Source organism: Oculina patagonica, chromosome 14 (assembly GCF_052425735.1).
Source record: "Oculina patagonica isolate OP01 chromosome 14, crgOcupat, whole genome shotgun sequence".
Classification (NCBI taxonomy): domain Eukaryota; kingdom Metazoa; phylum Cnidaria; class Anthozoa; order Scleractinia; family Oculinidae; genus Oculina; species Oculina patagonica.
This window is the reverse complement of record NC_135771.1, coordinates 4,915,854-4,932,591: the sequence shown is the minus strand read 5'-3', so window position 1 is coordinate 4,932,591 and position 16,738 is coordinate 4,915,854. Positions and strand designations below refer to the sequence as shown.

At 39.8% G+C, this 16,738-nt stretch overlaps 1 protein-coding gene across 3 annotated transcripts in view; it reads right to left on the bottom strand.

The window, feature by feature from the left end:
• Nucleotides 1–5,192: 5,192 nt before the first annotated feature.
• LOC144638128 (patched domain-containing protein 3-like) overlaps nt 5,193–16,738 on the bottom strand; it is a 39,071-nt gene continuing 27,525 nt past the window's right edge. For all 3 annotated transcript variants that reach the window (XM_078497314.1, XM_078497313.1, XM_078497315.1), the window contains 13 exons: nt 16,575–16,617; nt 15,729–15,795; nt 15,185–15,329; nt 13,871–14,008; nt 13,662–13,701; nt 12,317–12,475; nt 11,622–11,746; nt 10,889–11,044; nt 10,132–10,257; nt 9,116–9,260; nt 8,731–8,852; nt 8,042–8,408; nt 5,193–5,609 (listed from right to left, as the gene is read on the bottom strand). In XM_078497314.1, the coding sequence (XP_078353440.1) occupies nt 5,530–5,609; nt 8,042–8,408; nt 8,731–8,852; nt 9,116–9,260; nt 10,132–10,257; nt 10,889–11,044; nt 11,622–11,746; nt 12,317–12,475; nt 13,662–13,701; nt 13,871–14,008; nt 15,185–15,329; nt 15,729–15,795; nt 16,575–16,617 (1,713 nt within the window). In that variant the 3' untranslated portion in view covers nt 5,193–5,529. The remainder of the gene's footprint in view (nt 5,610–8,041; nt 8,409–8,730; nt 8,853–9,115; nt 9,261–10,131; nt 10,258–10,888; nt 11,045–11,621; nt 11,747–12,316; nt 12,476–13,661; nt 13,702–13,870; nt 14,009–15,184; nt 15,330–15,728; nt 15,796–16,574; nt 16,618–16,738) is intronic.

Sequence of the window (16,738 nt, the reverse complement as noted above, 5' to 3'; positions counted from 1 at the left end):
ATGATTTCTTCGCTTAGTCTTAAATACATAACTGCCTTTCTTGTTTACAGCGCAGACAACAAATATATCAACAGCGCAGGTGCCTCCCAGTCTCCCGCAACAAAGTGCGCGTTCGATCCAATAATGCCAAACTGTCCAAGCAGCTATAGAGTCATGCTTTATCCTTCAGTGGAATGGCACAGAAATCGTATGTTACCATATATATATTAATCCCTGTCAAGAAAGTTTGAAGCCATAACAGCCAGTGAATGATGTATTAGGCTTAGAAAATGAAATAAAGTTTCAATGCACAAAGATGCAGTGTAAGCCAACCCGGTGTTATCTTTTTCAACAAACAAACAAAATGGCTCTTACCCTAATGAACAGCAAAAACATGAAAAAAAAAACATGTAACAAATGTTGTGGCGAGTGCAGCAAACCAACTAACCAGAGGGAGCGCGGGAAAACATTTAACCAGTGGAAAGCGCGGAAAAATATTAACCAGGGGCCGGGAGTGGCAAGCGCAAAATAAAGTGAAACCGGTTTAACACGTTGGAAGGGCGGAAAAACGTAAACACTGGAAGGCGCGGGAAAGGTCATATTCCAAATTGCGACTGCTGTTGTGTCATGTGATTGGCCGAGCACTGTACTAATAGGATGCACAATTTTTATGTACCAACCAGCAAGCTCAGAAACGCATATTTGAAACAAATGCATAATTACTGTCGAGATACATTCACTGAAAAGTTGCCATTTTTAAAATGTCACAACAAAGCAATACTGGTATGTGGTGTGGGATATGGCAGGGCAGTACTGGCTCGCCACGCAAAACTTTCTTCGTTTTTTACACACTTTCCTTTTTACTTGCTCTGTAGAAAAACTTTGGGAAAGGGAAAAGGCCGCTCGCGGTCAAGAAAAAGTTCAGTCTACGTCTTTACAAATGGCCGGACTAGTAAGATTCGTTCGCTAATATCAGAATCAAAGGTCCTTTGCTATATTTTTGCATAAATAAAGTTGCTGTTCTTGCATGTAAACTAATAAGTATAGAACAAATTAGTGATTAGAATAGCACAACTTGCATGAATAGTTGTTGTTATGCACAATCGTTGTCATGCTGGTTAAAAAGAATAAATTCAGTCAAAGAAAGTCAAGATTACAAATATCTTGATTTATTGGCTTCACTTGACCATTACATAGTAATCAGCTTGTATAAATACTATTTTATAGTAGTTGAAAAATAATTCCACTTTATACAATCTAATGCACAGCACAATTCAACAAATACTTTTTAAAGTACCCGACCTCACGGGAAACCTAAAGCACTTCCCCCGGCCCTGCCCCACCCCTCCCCCTTCCATTTCCCAAATATGTCCCATCACTCAGGTGATATTAAAACATATTCTTGTTGTTTTTAAGCCCACGACCTCATATTGCGTAATCTCTACAGAGTCACTTGCTGTTTTCAATTTTTCATCCGTAAACCCTTTGTTATTTTAAGTGCGCGTGATGTCTGACCAACATAAACCAACATAAAAGTAGCGAAATCCCTCGCCACTAATAACTACCCTGCAAATTTTATTCACAGTCTGCGCCAACCGAATAGACAACAAGAAATATATGTTATTTGCCGGCTGGGAGGTCCGTATAGTGAAAAACTGTGACCGAGGTCTTGAAAATGCTGCCCGAGGCCGCAGGCCGAGGGCAGCATTTTCAAGGCCGAGGTCACAGTTTTTCACTATACGGACCGACCCTAAGCCGGTAAATAACTTATTTATTTTTATCCTACTTTAATGTGTTTGATTAAAAAACACCTAAAAAAACCTACAAAGACAGACTTTCTTGCCAAATGTGTTTGTATTTATATACGCGCGCATCCAATGTTGAGTCGATCGCCATAAATGAGCTACGGCAAGAGTAAATAATGATCTGTTTGTTATAAGAGCTTACTGCCAAACAAAATAAATTCACTAAAATGAACAGTACTCAAGGAAAATTTCATCTTAAAAAAAAAAAAAAGAAAAAAAGCATCTGAAATAATAGAAAAGCACAAAGCCACAATGTAGAACAGAGCAATCAGCGGGTTGCGAAACACTTTTAACTCCATTTCGGCTTGTGAGTTCTTTAGTTAATTAAACTTACTTTTCGGACTGGAAAGCACTTAGCTATTTACATTTGTATTTAACGAGTCAAAAACCTCTGTGTTGATTCCCACAGTATTCTGTTTTGACAAAAAGTTTGCGAAAGTGAAACTGAATGAAGCTGAAATGTGTAGTTTGGTCGCCTGCACAGTGACGGCACAATATTGCGAGAATTAATTTGACTGTTTTATAATAAAGCATCTCATTTTCTTGAATGGCGATAAGCAGTAGTATTCGGTTTTGGAGAAAAGTAGCAGAGAAGCAAGGTGTTTGAAAGGATAAATCGAGTCTGTAAACCGGCGACTTGCAGTTAACCGCAATGGCGTGAAAATCAGTGCGAATGCACAAACAACGATCGGCAAACCACGGCCATAAAACTATAACTTCATTTTGTCACTAAAGAGAATAAATACTCGCCTTTTGGAAAACTTCAAGGCCTTTAATTCCACTGCTATTTTTCCCTTTCAAATTTACAACGGTTGGTGAGCAACTACATCGATATAAATCATTTTGGGGAGCAAAACTGTCATGGGTTCGTTCGTCTCGCCGCGAAATGAAACTCACGAAAGCGTTACCGTGGCCCGTGGGCAGATATAGGAGAATCTTGCCCGCGCTAATAACCAATCAGATTGCAGGATTCGTTACCGTGCCCTCTTGGAAAAAAATAAACAAATGATATCGACCATCGTGGTTTTGTTATCCTCCCTTTCGCCAAAGGTTTTTCCGAAAGAATTGCAAACGTTCTTCGTGGCTTCAACATCAAGGTCGCCCATAAACCTATACGTACCATCTCGAACATACTGAAACAACCAAAAGACAGGATCGAGAAAGAGGATGCCAGAGGAATTGTATATAAGATCAAGTGTAACGATTGCGACTGTGTTTATGTTGGTCAGACATCACGCGCGCTTAAAACACGTATGAAAGAACACGCGAGGGCATTGGATAAAAACTCTTTGTTGGCAAAACACCATATGCTTAACGACCATTAAATAGATTTGGAGAGCGTCGAAATTGTTGACAGGTCAATGGTGTGGAAACAACGACTAATTCTTGAAGCTTGGCATTCTGTGCGAGATAGGAACGCTATAAACGAACACATAGCGCTACCAAACGTTTACAATAGCTCTAAGAATTCATGGGTGGGGGGAGGGGGTGGAGGTACTGATAGTTCCTGCTGTACATGGAGGCAAAATAAAAAACATTTATCAATAAAAGAACCTATCCTTTGCAGCCTCACTTCCACACTTGAACATTGAACTCGGTGTTATGTCCCGTGCTTCCCGGCAGTGCTGGGAGCCTAACTAGCAAGCGCGTTATAATAAAGTCAGCCACAGCTGTTGGAAACCAGACGTTTGATCCGAAGAAAAACCGCGCGTCAAAACCGACCAGATAGCGGTCACGTGGTGACTGTGACGTAAGCGCATCAACAACAGCGTCCACGAATCGCGAGCACTGTACTTTTAGAATAGAGTAATTTAGTGCACAATTTTCATGTACCAATTATCGAGCTCAGAAAAGCATCTTTAGAACAAATTCATAATTACATCGCTAAAAAGGTCCCCATTGTAAAGATGTCCAAATAAAACATTTTCCTCTGTAGTGTGGTGTGGGATATTGCCCCGTTGGGATACTCCCATATATGGGTTATATAGGTATGTGCCGCATAGGGTATGGTTTTTGAGGTTCTTGGTCCTTAAATAGGGTATCATTTTTGCTCCTTTTGGCATTTTGTTCCTGGTGTGATCCTTAGATAGGGTACCTAAATTCTATCAGCTTTAATAAACTCCCAGATAAACGAAAAAAGGTATTTAAAAACTGAACTATCCGTTCAAGTATTAGTAAAGCGATTTTATAAAGATTTGTGTTTGGCCGTGCGCGGTTAGCCGCTATTTGGGTCGCCACGGAACGCTTCTCCTTCCCTTGAATAGGGTGCCATTTTTCGGTTTGGGACCTTAAAAAGGGTATCAATTTTCGCTTTCTTTATCCTTAAATAGGGTAAGGGTTTAAGAACCTTTGCGGCACACCCCTACCCCTATCCCCTATCAGTGCAGTGCCTTCGCTTTTACCTTGCTTAGTAAAAAATCTTTTTGGAAAAGGGAAAAGACTGCTCCCGTTCTAGAAAATTTCAGTCTATGTCATAAAAAAATTCCCGGAGTAACAAGATTCGTTCACTATATCCGAGCCAAAGGTCCTTTGCTATAATATTCGCATAGATAAAGTTGCTGTTCTTGCATGTAAACTAATCAATAATTTGATCTATTTTTCCTAAAGAATAGCACGACTGACATGCATAGTCGCTTTCATGCTGGTTAAAAAAAAGAAGAAATCCAGACAAAGAGAAAGTCAGAAGAGATCCAAGATTGAATATTCTGATGTATTAGCTTCACTTGGTCTTCTACCAGCCTGTATAAATACTTTTTTTATAGTGGTTCAATAAATCGTTGCACTTAGCATCTAGGGCACAGCCCCATTTAAAAAAAAATAATGTTTAATGTACCCAACCCACGAGAAACCAAACTTTTGCCGTAAAATACCAGTTTTAAGCACTTTTCCCGGCTAGGCCTTTCTCGATTATGCTAGTAAAACTGGCATTTAATGCTACTAGAAATTCTCGCAAAAAGCCAAAAAAATGCTAAAATAATGCCTGATTTCCTTTAAAAATGCCACTTGAATTCCAAAAATGCCTTGTTTTATTTCAAACAAAACGTAAAAACTCTCACATTATATGCTCATACCAACAACAGGCGATACCTAATAATTGTTTGTTTATAAAAAAAAAAATAAAAAATAAATAAATAAAAAAATAAAAAAAACCCACACACACAAGTAACACAACGTACAAACAGTCGAAACAGACAGAAAACAATCAAATTGTGTAATCAAAATTGTGAAACTTTAGGATTATTTATCCTTTTGAGTTCTGAGTGCTGAAAATCTGGATCACAGTCATGAAAAATGACAGAAAATGCTAGCAATTTTTTTTTGAAGAAAAAACGAAAAAAATGCTCGTTTTCCCAAAAAATGCCGAAAAAAAAAAATGCTAGCATAATCGAGAAAGGCCTATTACCGGCCCGGCCCAGCCTTCTATTTCCCAAATATGGCCCCGTCACTCTGATGATAGTAAACATATCCTTATCCCTCCCTGCAGTTAAAACAAGATGTAACACCAATATTGTATAATCTATACGGAGGTATTTGCTATTGACGATTTCTCATCTAAAAGCCTTTTGGCCCCTAGTTAGTATTGAACACCTACTAATACAAACGCTAATAAAATAGTAAGCCACCTACGCTATGTGCTGTTAGTATTGATTACAAAGAGGAGGCAAATTGCTCACTCATTCACTTTATATTTTCGAAGCCTGTTCGATCTTTTTTTAAAATATCAAAGTCTAACTCTCCATTAATGTTAAGTTTTATCAAGATCTGTCGGTGAACAGAATCCTTCATTCACTTTCCCACCAGCCTCCAATGTAGTGATATCCAGTTCTAAAAATGAAAAAAAATATATAAAGTTGCTTGATAAGTAACAATAATTAACAGGTTATTATTCGTCGCAAAACTCTTACAGCAAAGTTAGAGTCACTGACCTGATCATATGCTCATATTTAAGATGTGAAAAAATTGAGGATTTCAAATGGCGTGCCATTTAATTTTTTTTTTTTGGGGGGGGGGGGGGGGGGGGTTTGAGCCTTAAAAAGGTACCAAAAATTTGGGTAGGGTTTAAGAGCCCTTGTGGTACACATCTATCCTGTCCAATAAATAAGTGACTTTATTTTGGACCATGGTGTGGGAAGTGGCCATAGTCGCCCGATCTACCTAGCCTGTGAACAGGCATGGGACGAAAAGACGTAAAAACGCTCTATACATCAACATACTAAATTGACAGGAATACCCCCTCGGGAGGTGGGGGGGGGGGGATTGCGAGGTTGGAAATAGATACTTGTAAATATGAGGTTTGCAGTTTCATGGTTTGGTTTAGTTTCCTTTCAGATGCCATTTGGCTATATTTTTTGGAAGCATTGAATTCCTTTTAAGGCGACTAACTGTCCGAGCGCATGTAGTACCGTGTTTGGTGAGAAATATAACTACGATTTCTCCATAAGTTTCATGGTTTCATCATATCAGCGTACAGTTTAATCGGTTAAAGAGACGAACGAGGATACGGCGTAGGCGGTTTCAAATCATTTGAAGGACAATGAAAGCACTTTAAGAGGAAATCCGCCAGGACTTCGAGTAGTTATTGGACAAAATTATGTACCAAAACTATTTACACCTGATTGCAAGCTTTTGTGTTACTGCTTTAAATATCTTATCGAAAGAAATCTTTTCTAACAACACCACACATCGAAAACACATTTTGAAGTTCCGCTGAATTCCACTGAATCGCTTAAAAGATGTAAGCTTTTGCCCATAGCTTGTGAACTTTAATATCATTTTCTCAGACTCTGATAAGAAATTGTTGTACCAGAATTATTTTCAGCTTATTGCAAACTTTTTTGTTACTGCTTCAAATATATATCTTATCAAAAGAAATCTTTTCTAACAACACCACACATCGAAAACACATTTTGAAGTTCCGCTGAATTCCACTGAATCGCTTAAGACGAATTTACAAAATGGCTACACGTGAGATTTTGCCCATACCTTATAAACTTTAAAATTCATTTTCTCAGACTCTGATAAGAAATTGTTGTTGGCGTTATCACGGATAATTACTTACATCTTTACCTTTTATTAAGGGTAGGAAATAACGCAATAGGATTTAAATTATTCTGGTACTTGATTTTTGTCCAACTTTAATAAATATTACTCGACTTCCTAGTGGATTCCGTCTTAATCAGTTGCTTAAGTACGTCCACGTGTTTACCCATAACTTCGACTACCTTTTGTGCCCTTGTAATTTGTTGCGGAAAAAAGTACGGTGCGGTAAGTTTACGTTCCTGTAAAAGTACGCTGCGCCTGGTCCCAGCGATTGGTGACAGAAGAACCAATACCGTATTTATTCGATTTAGCGCCCAACCTCGAATAAGCGCCCACCTCGAATAAGCGCCCACCCTGAAGGTAGAAAAAGTTAATAAGCGCCCAGCCTCGAATAACCGCCCACCCCCCACCCCTCAAAATTGAGGGCACAAGAGGAATTTTGATTATATATTGTTGAAGTTGAGATTAAAGTTGAGTCTAACTACTATTAAATGACTATCCCAAAAAACGAGTTTTTTAGCTTTTTTACTGAAACTTTTAATGAATATTTAATTTCAGCTTTCGTACACCTTCACATTTAGTTATTATAATTGTTGTTTTCTTGCAAAATAAACGTGCTGCTTGCTTAAAATGGTGAAAATTTGATAAGCGCCCAGCCTCGAATAAGCGCCCACCCTCAAAGTCCAAAAATTTAATAAGCGCCCAGGGCCGAGTTGTTCGAAGGGTGGATAATGCTATCCGCCGGATAAATCGTTATCCAGTGGATAAATGCTAACAAAACAAACTACGCTATCCACTGGATAGTGGTTTATCCGGTGAATAGCGTTATCCACCCTTCGAACAACTGGACCCAGGGCGGTAAATCGAATAAATACGGTATCTTAGTCAATACTTTCGTTATACGTTCGAGTAGCTTTTGAGTTACGGTGGATTTGGGGAGAGGGGCGAGGGAGCCGCAGCCCTGCCTTTTGTCTGGGACATTTAAAATATGCCACTTGCAACCTTTACTTTTTTGACACAAAAGCTCCCAGTGTCAGCAGATATTAGCATCTCAAAGAAGCAAAAGTTTAACTTCTCTAAGGGAGTATGCTTCGCTCCACCTTCCCTTCCCCCAAGTTGATGTGTCAACTGCTACGCCCTTGTGTTTCTGGATTTTGTGGATCCGCATGAAAGTTCAGCGTGTGCTGGCTGGACGCGGATTGTACCTTTAACTTTACCTTCAATTGGTAGAAGGAAATTCCTGCCGTGGTTACGTTTATCTAGTATTGATGGTCCGATACTGTTCTTGCTCAAATGACTATCTTCGTTGGGGTCCAGATGATGAGGTTGCGAAGGCAACACCATCTGCTCTGGGTGAATCTTGGAGGAGTGGAATGGCTCTGACGGAGTCACTCTGTTATTGTTCAATTGATGATCATCATCAGTGTCTGGACAATCTGCACGATGATCGGACTGCGAAGGCGACACTGTCTGCTCTAGGTGTACCCTGGAGGATTCGTATGGCGAAGGACCGATAAAGGAAAGTATCACAGGAAGATAGAATAGGCCATGGAATAATCCGTAAAAGACCACACAAAAAAATACCTGCAAGTTAACAACACACCAGGACTTGTGATGAATTAGCAATGAATTATCTCCTAACTTCTCTCTTATCAAAAAGAAAATGAAAAGTAAATAACCTCAACGCGCCGTAGCATGTTATAGAATGATGGAATGATCAACACGGGATATGCTCCGGCTCTGTGAGCGGCTTTGCCCTGGCGTAGACTTTACCTTTTCTGCTATTCCAATTTTGACAATGCGCGCGTGAAATTCTGTTTCCCAATTCACCCGCGCGTTATTATTTGAGATACAAATACTCGTTCTATCCTTTCTTCTCTTTCGTTCTATCCATACAGCTACTTACCTTAAAGAAGGTCATGGAGACATATGATTTCGAAAAGACCAAAAGTACCACTGCCAAGAATGTACTGAAGCCACCGTTCCATACCGCTGGCCCAATGTCACGTAGAGTAACGAGGGCTCGTTCTAAGTGTAAAGAATGTAAGAAAGGGAAAAATACAAATTTGGTCTGGGACCCCAAATACGGTATGGCTTTACTTTTAAAATAGAAATCGTTAATTAATGCGTTAAGGTAGTTACTCCGATAGAAAAAGTATCGAAAAAGAGTAAGTCAGTCATTTCCCCCCCAAAAAAAAACAAAGGATAAAAAATAAACCTCACCAAGTACCACAACTTTTTTCATTCTCTCGAAAATGCTCATTAAAATGAGCACAAAGACGTAGGCTTACCCAGTCGCGAGCCAGGTATTGTCATGAACATGTGTCCAATGTGAGAGGCATAATCCACAGACAGACCAACCGCCAACACAAGGAACATGGTGGTCACGATATCGATTGTCAGACCCCAGAAATGCATCGTCCCCATGATGTTAACCTGTTCATGGATAGCAAATGAACGGAAGGTAAATTAAAGGGCAATTTAAGAACTCGACTCAATACACATATCTTATTAACCACGCGCGAGGACCGTACTGGGCGAATATTGACCCGAGGTCTTGACAGTACGGCTCGAGCGCAGCGAGGTCCGTACAAAAAAGACCGAGGGCCAATAATCCACCGCCCAGTACGGTCCCGGGCAAGCTTGGTTAATAAGAGATTTATTAGACTGGAAACTTTGTGTAATGAGAATTGCTACCCGGCGGCAAACAATGTGCGGCAAAACTTTTACGCGCGCTATTAAAGGAGTTATAATTATTTCTGTGTTTAAGGTCATTTCATTTTTAAAGCAATAAAAACTCCGAAAAAATCTTCAAAAAAATCTTGCAAAAAATCTTGCGCTAAATCGCGCGGGAATTAACGCGGCATCATCCGGGACAAAACCCGGTCCGATACTTGGAAAATATCGGCCCTCGCGGGACCGGAAATAAAGTTATCTGATTGGCTGATTTAGTTATCGGCCCTCGGACCGCCTTAGTCGTGTAATAAATACACATACTGCTTTCACCAAATAACAAAGTTTTTATCTCCAATTATTGATTAACTTAGTTTCGAATTAAAATATATGTAATAGAGTAGTTTTATTAAGATTTAATAATTAAATCGTTTGTCCACAGACCCAAAGCCGGGTTTTTTAAAAAACGCACCGCCACGCTCCTGCCTTCGCGCTCATTTGACCTCCGCGGTTTTTTAATTTGCTCGTGCTTTCAACGATCTTAAGAGATAACAGAAGGTCTGTGAGCAAGCATAAGACTAAATTAACATTATTTTAGTAGCTATTTGCAAGAGATGCATAACATTCTACTCACCAATGTGAGACCTACACAAGTAAAGACCAGAAAGCATGTCCTCAAGTTTGTTAAGGCCACTGGAGTGACTAACATCACTGTTAAAAGTGCCAGGCCCATGTTACGAAACAGCTCTTTTGAGATAACCTAAGCGGGCAGGAAAAAAAATGGAGTTCGTTTATTACTTTCGCCAATCCAATTTGAAGTACGTTCGTGCTATAGCTTCTGCGCTTGATTGGTTATTGTTCTGGGAAACGCAAAGACGTATTGCAGACCTATTTTTTGACACAGTGTTATTAAAGCTCTATAGATGTGGTCGACACGAAACTAATCAAATTTTAGTGAAAAATAAAGATGGAAAATTTTAAGCTCGGTAATAAATAATGAAGATGAAGTGTTCAACATGACTCGAGCATGGGACAAAGAAAAATTCTGAGTCCCCGACGGGAATCGAACCCATGTCCTCCCAGATACCGGGAGTCATGTTGAACACTTCATCTTATTATTTATTACCGAGCTAAAAATTTACCATCTTTATTATTTACTACAAACTTGATGAATTCGACATTGCTGATCCTAGCAGTATGCAAGACGCGTGTCACTTATCAACCTAGTAAAATGGCCCAGCTCACAACGAGTCTCTCGTAGCTCAGTTGGTTAGAGCGCCCAACCGGTATCTGGGAGGCCATGGGTTCGATTCCCGTCGGGGACTCAGAATTTTTCTTTGTCCCATGCTCGAGTTATGTTGAACACTTCATCTTCATTAATCAAATTTTACCTTATTCGTTTCAAATGATAGGTAAAACGGCGAGAAAGGAAATGCCTGGCTGTCGTTGGGAAAAACACTTCCTACTCTGTCTCGCAACTTTTCCATGGCTTTCACCTCTTTTCGCGTAGAGTTAATGCTTTTGTGTCTTAAGTTCATCCGAGTTGCCTGTTGAGAGAACAAGATACTTAATGTACTCGTAAATCTTAGGTGTGTTAAAATTGTCTTTACGGGAATACATGTCAACAGTAACTGTTGACAGTATGCGTGAATGTACTGAGTTTCTCTCTGGTGCGCACGGAATTATTTGAGAAACTAGCTTGCAGTCTGTTTTTGCCCAAGCGCTTGAACGAACCCTCTGCGCGCTTCTCCTTAGTTTTTGCTTCCTCAAGCGCGCTCGTTCGCTCGCTAGTGCCCTTTTCGAATGTTCGTTTGTTCGCTCCGCGCCCTTAGAAAAGGAATCGACTGCTACGAAGGGTTGTTAGTGACCCATGCCTTAATTCTACTGATACTGCTGACAGCCTTCCTCTCGCTCTCTTGCTTGACCACGAGACTTGAATATCGAGTAACCCAATATCAATCCTTTGCTATCAATCCCGAACCTTCCCTCATTCACTCCATTAAAATATAGTGAATAATTTGTGACCTAAAGAAATACTGACATAACCTTAACACCCATAAAATTATTTGGGTTGTTTCCTTTTTCAATTATCGCATTCACGCTGATAGCTGCCTTTATTATTACCGTTATCTGGAATGGATGGTGGCCAGTTCCATTCTCGATCCTTATATTCCTTTGATAACTCATACCAGAAGTTTGAAGGAACTCACTCAGCCACAGATAGAACCACGTCTCGTTAGTAATTTTTCCTTGGTAAAGAAAAAAGAAATGAAACTAGTCAGAAGATTTGAAAAAAAAGTCCGGTTTTATGATCTTTTGGTGTTCTAAGAGGCATCCGACTTGGCATAAACATCGCACCCCAAAAATAGCTTTATTCATTGGCTTAAAGAAAGGTAGGTGGTATGTGTGTGTGTGTGTGTGGGGGGGGGGGGGTGGCGGCAGAGGAGGAAAATAATTAACAGTGAGAAATTTCGAATTCAAGCTTTGTACGAGCAAATGTGTCTAGAGGGCGAGTAGTCTAACTAGGGCAGGTTGTGTTATGGTTTAAAAGGACGTTACAAAGGATTGTAGTGAGAACCCTGTACAATGTTTCGGTATTTTTAAAAAAACGACCAGACTTCCATACAATGTGTGGGGCGGACTAAAACGGTGGGGTACGGATAGAATGAGCACCTAGCTGAAAAACGTTTTAAATCCTTCGAAGGGCATGTCTTAAGCGTTACGATGGTACTTCGGGCCAACTGCTAGCTATATTGCTCCACGTTGCAGTAAGATCGTGAATAAACAATGTGTTATAAGTGTTCATCTCAGGTACTTACTTTGTTTGATATATTGTTCAGGCTTCTCGTCAATGGCCCAGTCTATGAATTCCTCGTACCAACTATTTACAGAACTAGAAACTATATATTCTTCGTCACTGACTGCAATGTCGTGGAGTTTGTGAAGTTTGTCTTGTTCTTTAAAATAGTCAAACTTTCCTGTTAGGGGTAAGAAAAGAGTCACAAATAATTTAAACAGGTATGGATGTTCATCATTCACGTAAATTGTTTCGAAAGCAAACCCTGTTTATCCTGCTTATCTGGTCGTATTTGAGCTTTAGGTTCAAAAGAAAGCGGTTGTTATAACAAGATGAAAACAGGATCAACACAAACATCAAAACAACCGCAAGTAAAAGAACCAAGTGTCTGTATTTCCATTTTTCAATTTTTGCACCCGCGGGGGTACTCGAAAAAGTTTTGTACGGGGAGCCTCCGCCCGGAGATCCAACCCCTTACCCTTTTATATACCATTTTGATAGAAAAGGTACCCCTTTTGTATACCTTTTATTGCAAAAAGGCACCCCTTTCAAATACCTACACGACATCACATTTACCGAAAACGGGAAGTTTTCTTGTCATTTTTATGTAGCGCTTAATAAATTAAGACGATACAGCCAAAAGTTGCGTCTGCTCGAAATATTTAATGAAAAGGCCTTTTAAAATATTATGGCAGATTTCCCTACCCTTTCATATACCTAAATTTGTGAAATCCCTACCCTTTTATATACCTGGAGCCTGAAAAAGGTACCCCTTTCGGGCGGAGCCTCCCCGTATAGGCCATTATAGGGAGTACCCCCCGGGTTTTTGCATAGACTCTTGAGCTTGTGTTATACTTTGCGTTTATGTTTATGTTTGTTTTTGTTTTATTGTGTATGCTTTCGTCAAGCCAAGCCGATCCAAGCCTAAAAAATGCGTACATATGCGAGGTAACTCGAGGCAGACGCCTAGAAGTTGACCATCCAACCACAGCACGTAAAAATTCTACTCAGCGAACAACTTCAGTTCGTATTTCACAACATAATCATTACTTAGTTTTAAGCATTAGAGGCCGTTTTCAACTTCAGTGACCAATCACAAAGGGCACTGACTATCCAGTAAACCAATCACAACTCAAAGCAAATACATGTAACCGGCGTGAAGCGCGGGAAAACGTGCGCGAGCGAGTCTTGATTAGTTTTGGTTTTACTTCTCGAGTGAAAATCACTGTAAAATAAGATCTAGATAATAACATCATAGCAAGAAGCCTCGTCCATATGGAAAAAAAAGTTGGATTTCTCCTTTCTCACCGGTGATATAATGAGATCAGAACACTTTGTTACTTAATAAAAAGCTTTGGTTATCTCACCTGTGTATATATCTACAGGGGAACCATGCACGGGGAAATACTGCAATGCCACAAAAAATAATACATTTAGCAATTATACAAAAAAACATGGTCTTATATTAGCCTGAACTTTAGACGTAGTCTTATATGAGTTTATAAAGATGTTTTACAGTTTAAAGAATTGAGACAGACAGACAGACAGATAGACAGACAGACAGACAGAAATTTACCTTCGAATTAGCATGTGTATACTTGTATGTCATCGAATCAGGAGGCAGAACCCAATTTTGATCAAAATACTGTTCAAGCTGTAAAGTTCCGTACAAATTTACACCAAACATTGCTCCCGTAATGATAATCACAGTAACCTGCAAAATATAAGTATTGTATTGTCAACCATTAACAATGAGTGTTAACAAGACACTCATAGACAGTCTTATTAGGGACCTTCAGATTAGAGTACGTGTACGAGATTGAGTACCCTGGGGTGGTACTCCGGCTTGTAAGTGACGGGGATGATCGAAGGATTTTCATATGCAGTTTGAAATTTTCGATTCGGAGGAACTTTTTGGGATTGGAAGAACTTTGGCAGAAGTTTTCTTTTTTGGTGACTTGATTAAATATAGGGGAATTTTGGGGTATTAACCAAACGAACTAAAGTGCCTTAATGGGGCCTTGGCGTATTTAATGGTATGTTATGAATAAACACACAACAGCGTTCAATTTTATTGGGATTTTCTGTATGTTATTACTTATTGCCCCTCCTGGTAATTTAGGGGTAATTTGATAAGAAAGAAGATTTTATGGGGGTTATTTTCTGGTCAACAGGGATTTCTCTTTGGGTCCTGAGTATTGAACCTGACTAATCATCCTCGTACCTTTACAGGCCGTGAGTACCCCCTACTCCCCCCCCCCCCCCTGCCGGATTGAGTATGAGTATGAATTTCAAACCTGGTGCTTTTGTTTTCATATATCGTATTTCACATCAATCTCGTGCCGATAGTATCCTTCTTATCTGGGCAGAAACGGGGAGGAGTGAGGGCCCTGGGAACGTAACTGGATTGAAATTCGAAAGGTCGTACTCGATCTCGTACTCGTACTCCGATCTAAAGGTCGCTACTATCTTTCTGGAGGAGACAACATAATTAAGCCTTTTATATATTTTAACAAACAAACTAACGGCCAAGTATATAACACACAGGCGAATGAACAAAAATAAACGAAATTGGGATAAACGAACAAACAAAGGGTAAGCAAAGAACGGACAAATCAAACATTTTGTAGCAGTTCTCGTAAACTTGTAATTCTACTGGTCCTCTAGTGTAGCAGTTGCTATTGTTTTGTGGGCTGACCTTGCTAGAGGACAATTGAAAAAAAAACCTGAATGCACCATCAACTCCAATCCAATCAATCAACGAAGGAAGGAAGGAAGGAAGGAAGGAAGGAAGGAAGGGACGAACGAACGAACGCAAACACGCACGCACGCACGTTTGCACGCACGCACGCACGCACGCACGTTTAATAAGGCACTCATAACTTTTTACCTTTCCAGGGAGCGACAGCATCATTGGACCAATGTATTTATCCATAAACTCTTTAAGTAGATCCCTTTTTCCAAATGAACCTTCACTGTAATCATCAGGCAGCTTCATGCAACAGCAACAGCAGCCATCTCTTCTACTTTCCTGCCTGCACATTGAAGAAAGAGTAAGAATTCTGGATTTTATCAAGTAAACCAGATGTGCTTTAAGGTTGCTTTATTACGCTCTGTGATTGGTTTAAAGAAACACGTGCCACTTGTTCGATCAATCAGAAGGAAAATCAAAACCGGACGCGAGTCTGTCATGCGCAGCTTTCCGTCAGAGCGAAATCAGAAAAAGGGAAAAGGGTTTGATTTTTATTTTAACCCAGCCTAATCCCTGGGCGTTTTCTCTCGTTTCCGCGCGAAGACTGGGATGAAGTGGCTGAGACGTAATAGCTCAAAGTAGGGTCCAGGTTTGACCGAACCAGAATGCCTAGAGACAAAGCTGTTTTTTACCAACTTTACTTCTACAAAATTATTGTAATTATTATCCGCAAGGATGATACCTTCGTGCATCAATGGCCAGTAACGCTGTAAATAAAGTGGCCTGAAGAATGAAGTCTGCTAATATGCCTGAAAAGTGAAAAAAAATCTCCCGTGAGTAATTACCACGAATAAATTTGTACGTTTAGAATGTTAAGCAGCTTTAAAGACCCTTACCGTATTTAATCAAATAAGCGCCGCGGTGCTTATTAAAATTTTCCCGCCTCCAATGCGGTGCTTACTCGATGGCGGTGCTTATTCGAGGCCGGCGCTTATTTAAAATTTGGACGCCACAAAGAATTTAATCTTTTACAGTAATTGAAAATAGCATATTTTGATTGTCAGTCTTCGTCTCTTGCCGAAGAGAGAAGAAGTGCTTGCTGTCCTGGCAAAGTTCGCAGCCTTCACAACATTTACAGAACTTATTGTTGTAATGTTGGATACAAAACTAAAAGGTGAGCAGTTATATTATATTATAGCGTGACTTGAGATAAACGACATACTTTGTACGACACGCGGGAGCTAGCTTTTAAGCTGCGAGAAAGGTCAAACGGTCTCTTGCTCACAGCGGCCCTGTATCTTTTAAGAATTAGAAACTTCTGCCTACTAAATCTTGTAGATCCCATCATATAAAATTTAACCTCTTTCGTTTATACATTGTAGTGTTCCATTCTAACTGCACGGGAGTATTTTGCTTTTGTGCTCTACGCGGCGATTCCTTGTTTTTAAGTTAAACTTGATTTCTGTTCGATTGCGCTAAATGGATCCTGTCGATCGGGTGCCTGATTAAAGCGATGACGTCATCAGTTACACGTGATCGCTTAAAAAATCGTATTACAAAAGATTCACATGACGACAGAATTACATACCTATTGCAGCAAATATACAGAATGATCTCAATGCCGGTAAAATCTGCAAATCAAATACATTGCAACCACATCATTTGTAAGAATATTCTGGTTTACACGTCCGAAACGACATGATATATTTTTCATTCTTTTGTCCCGCCGGGGTACTCCCTGTAGGATCCTGT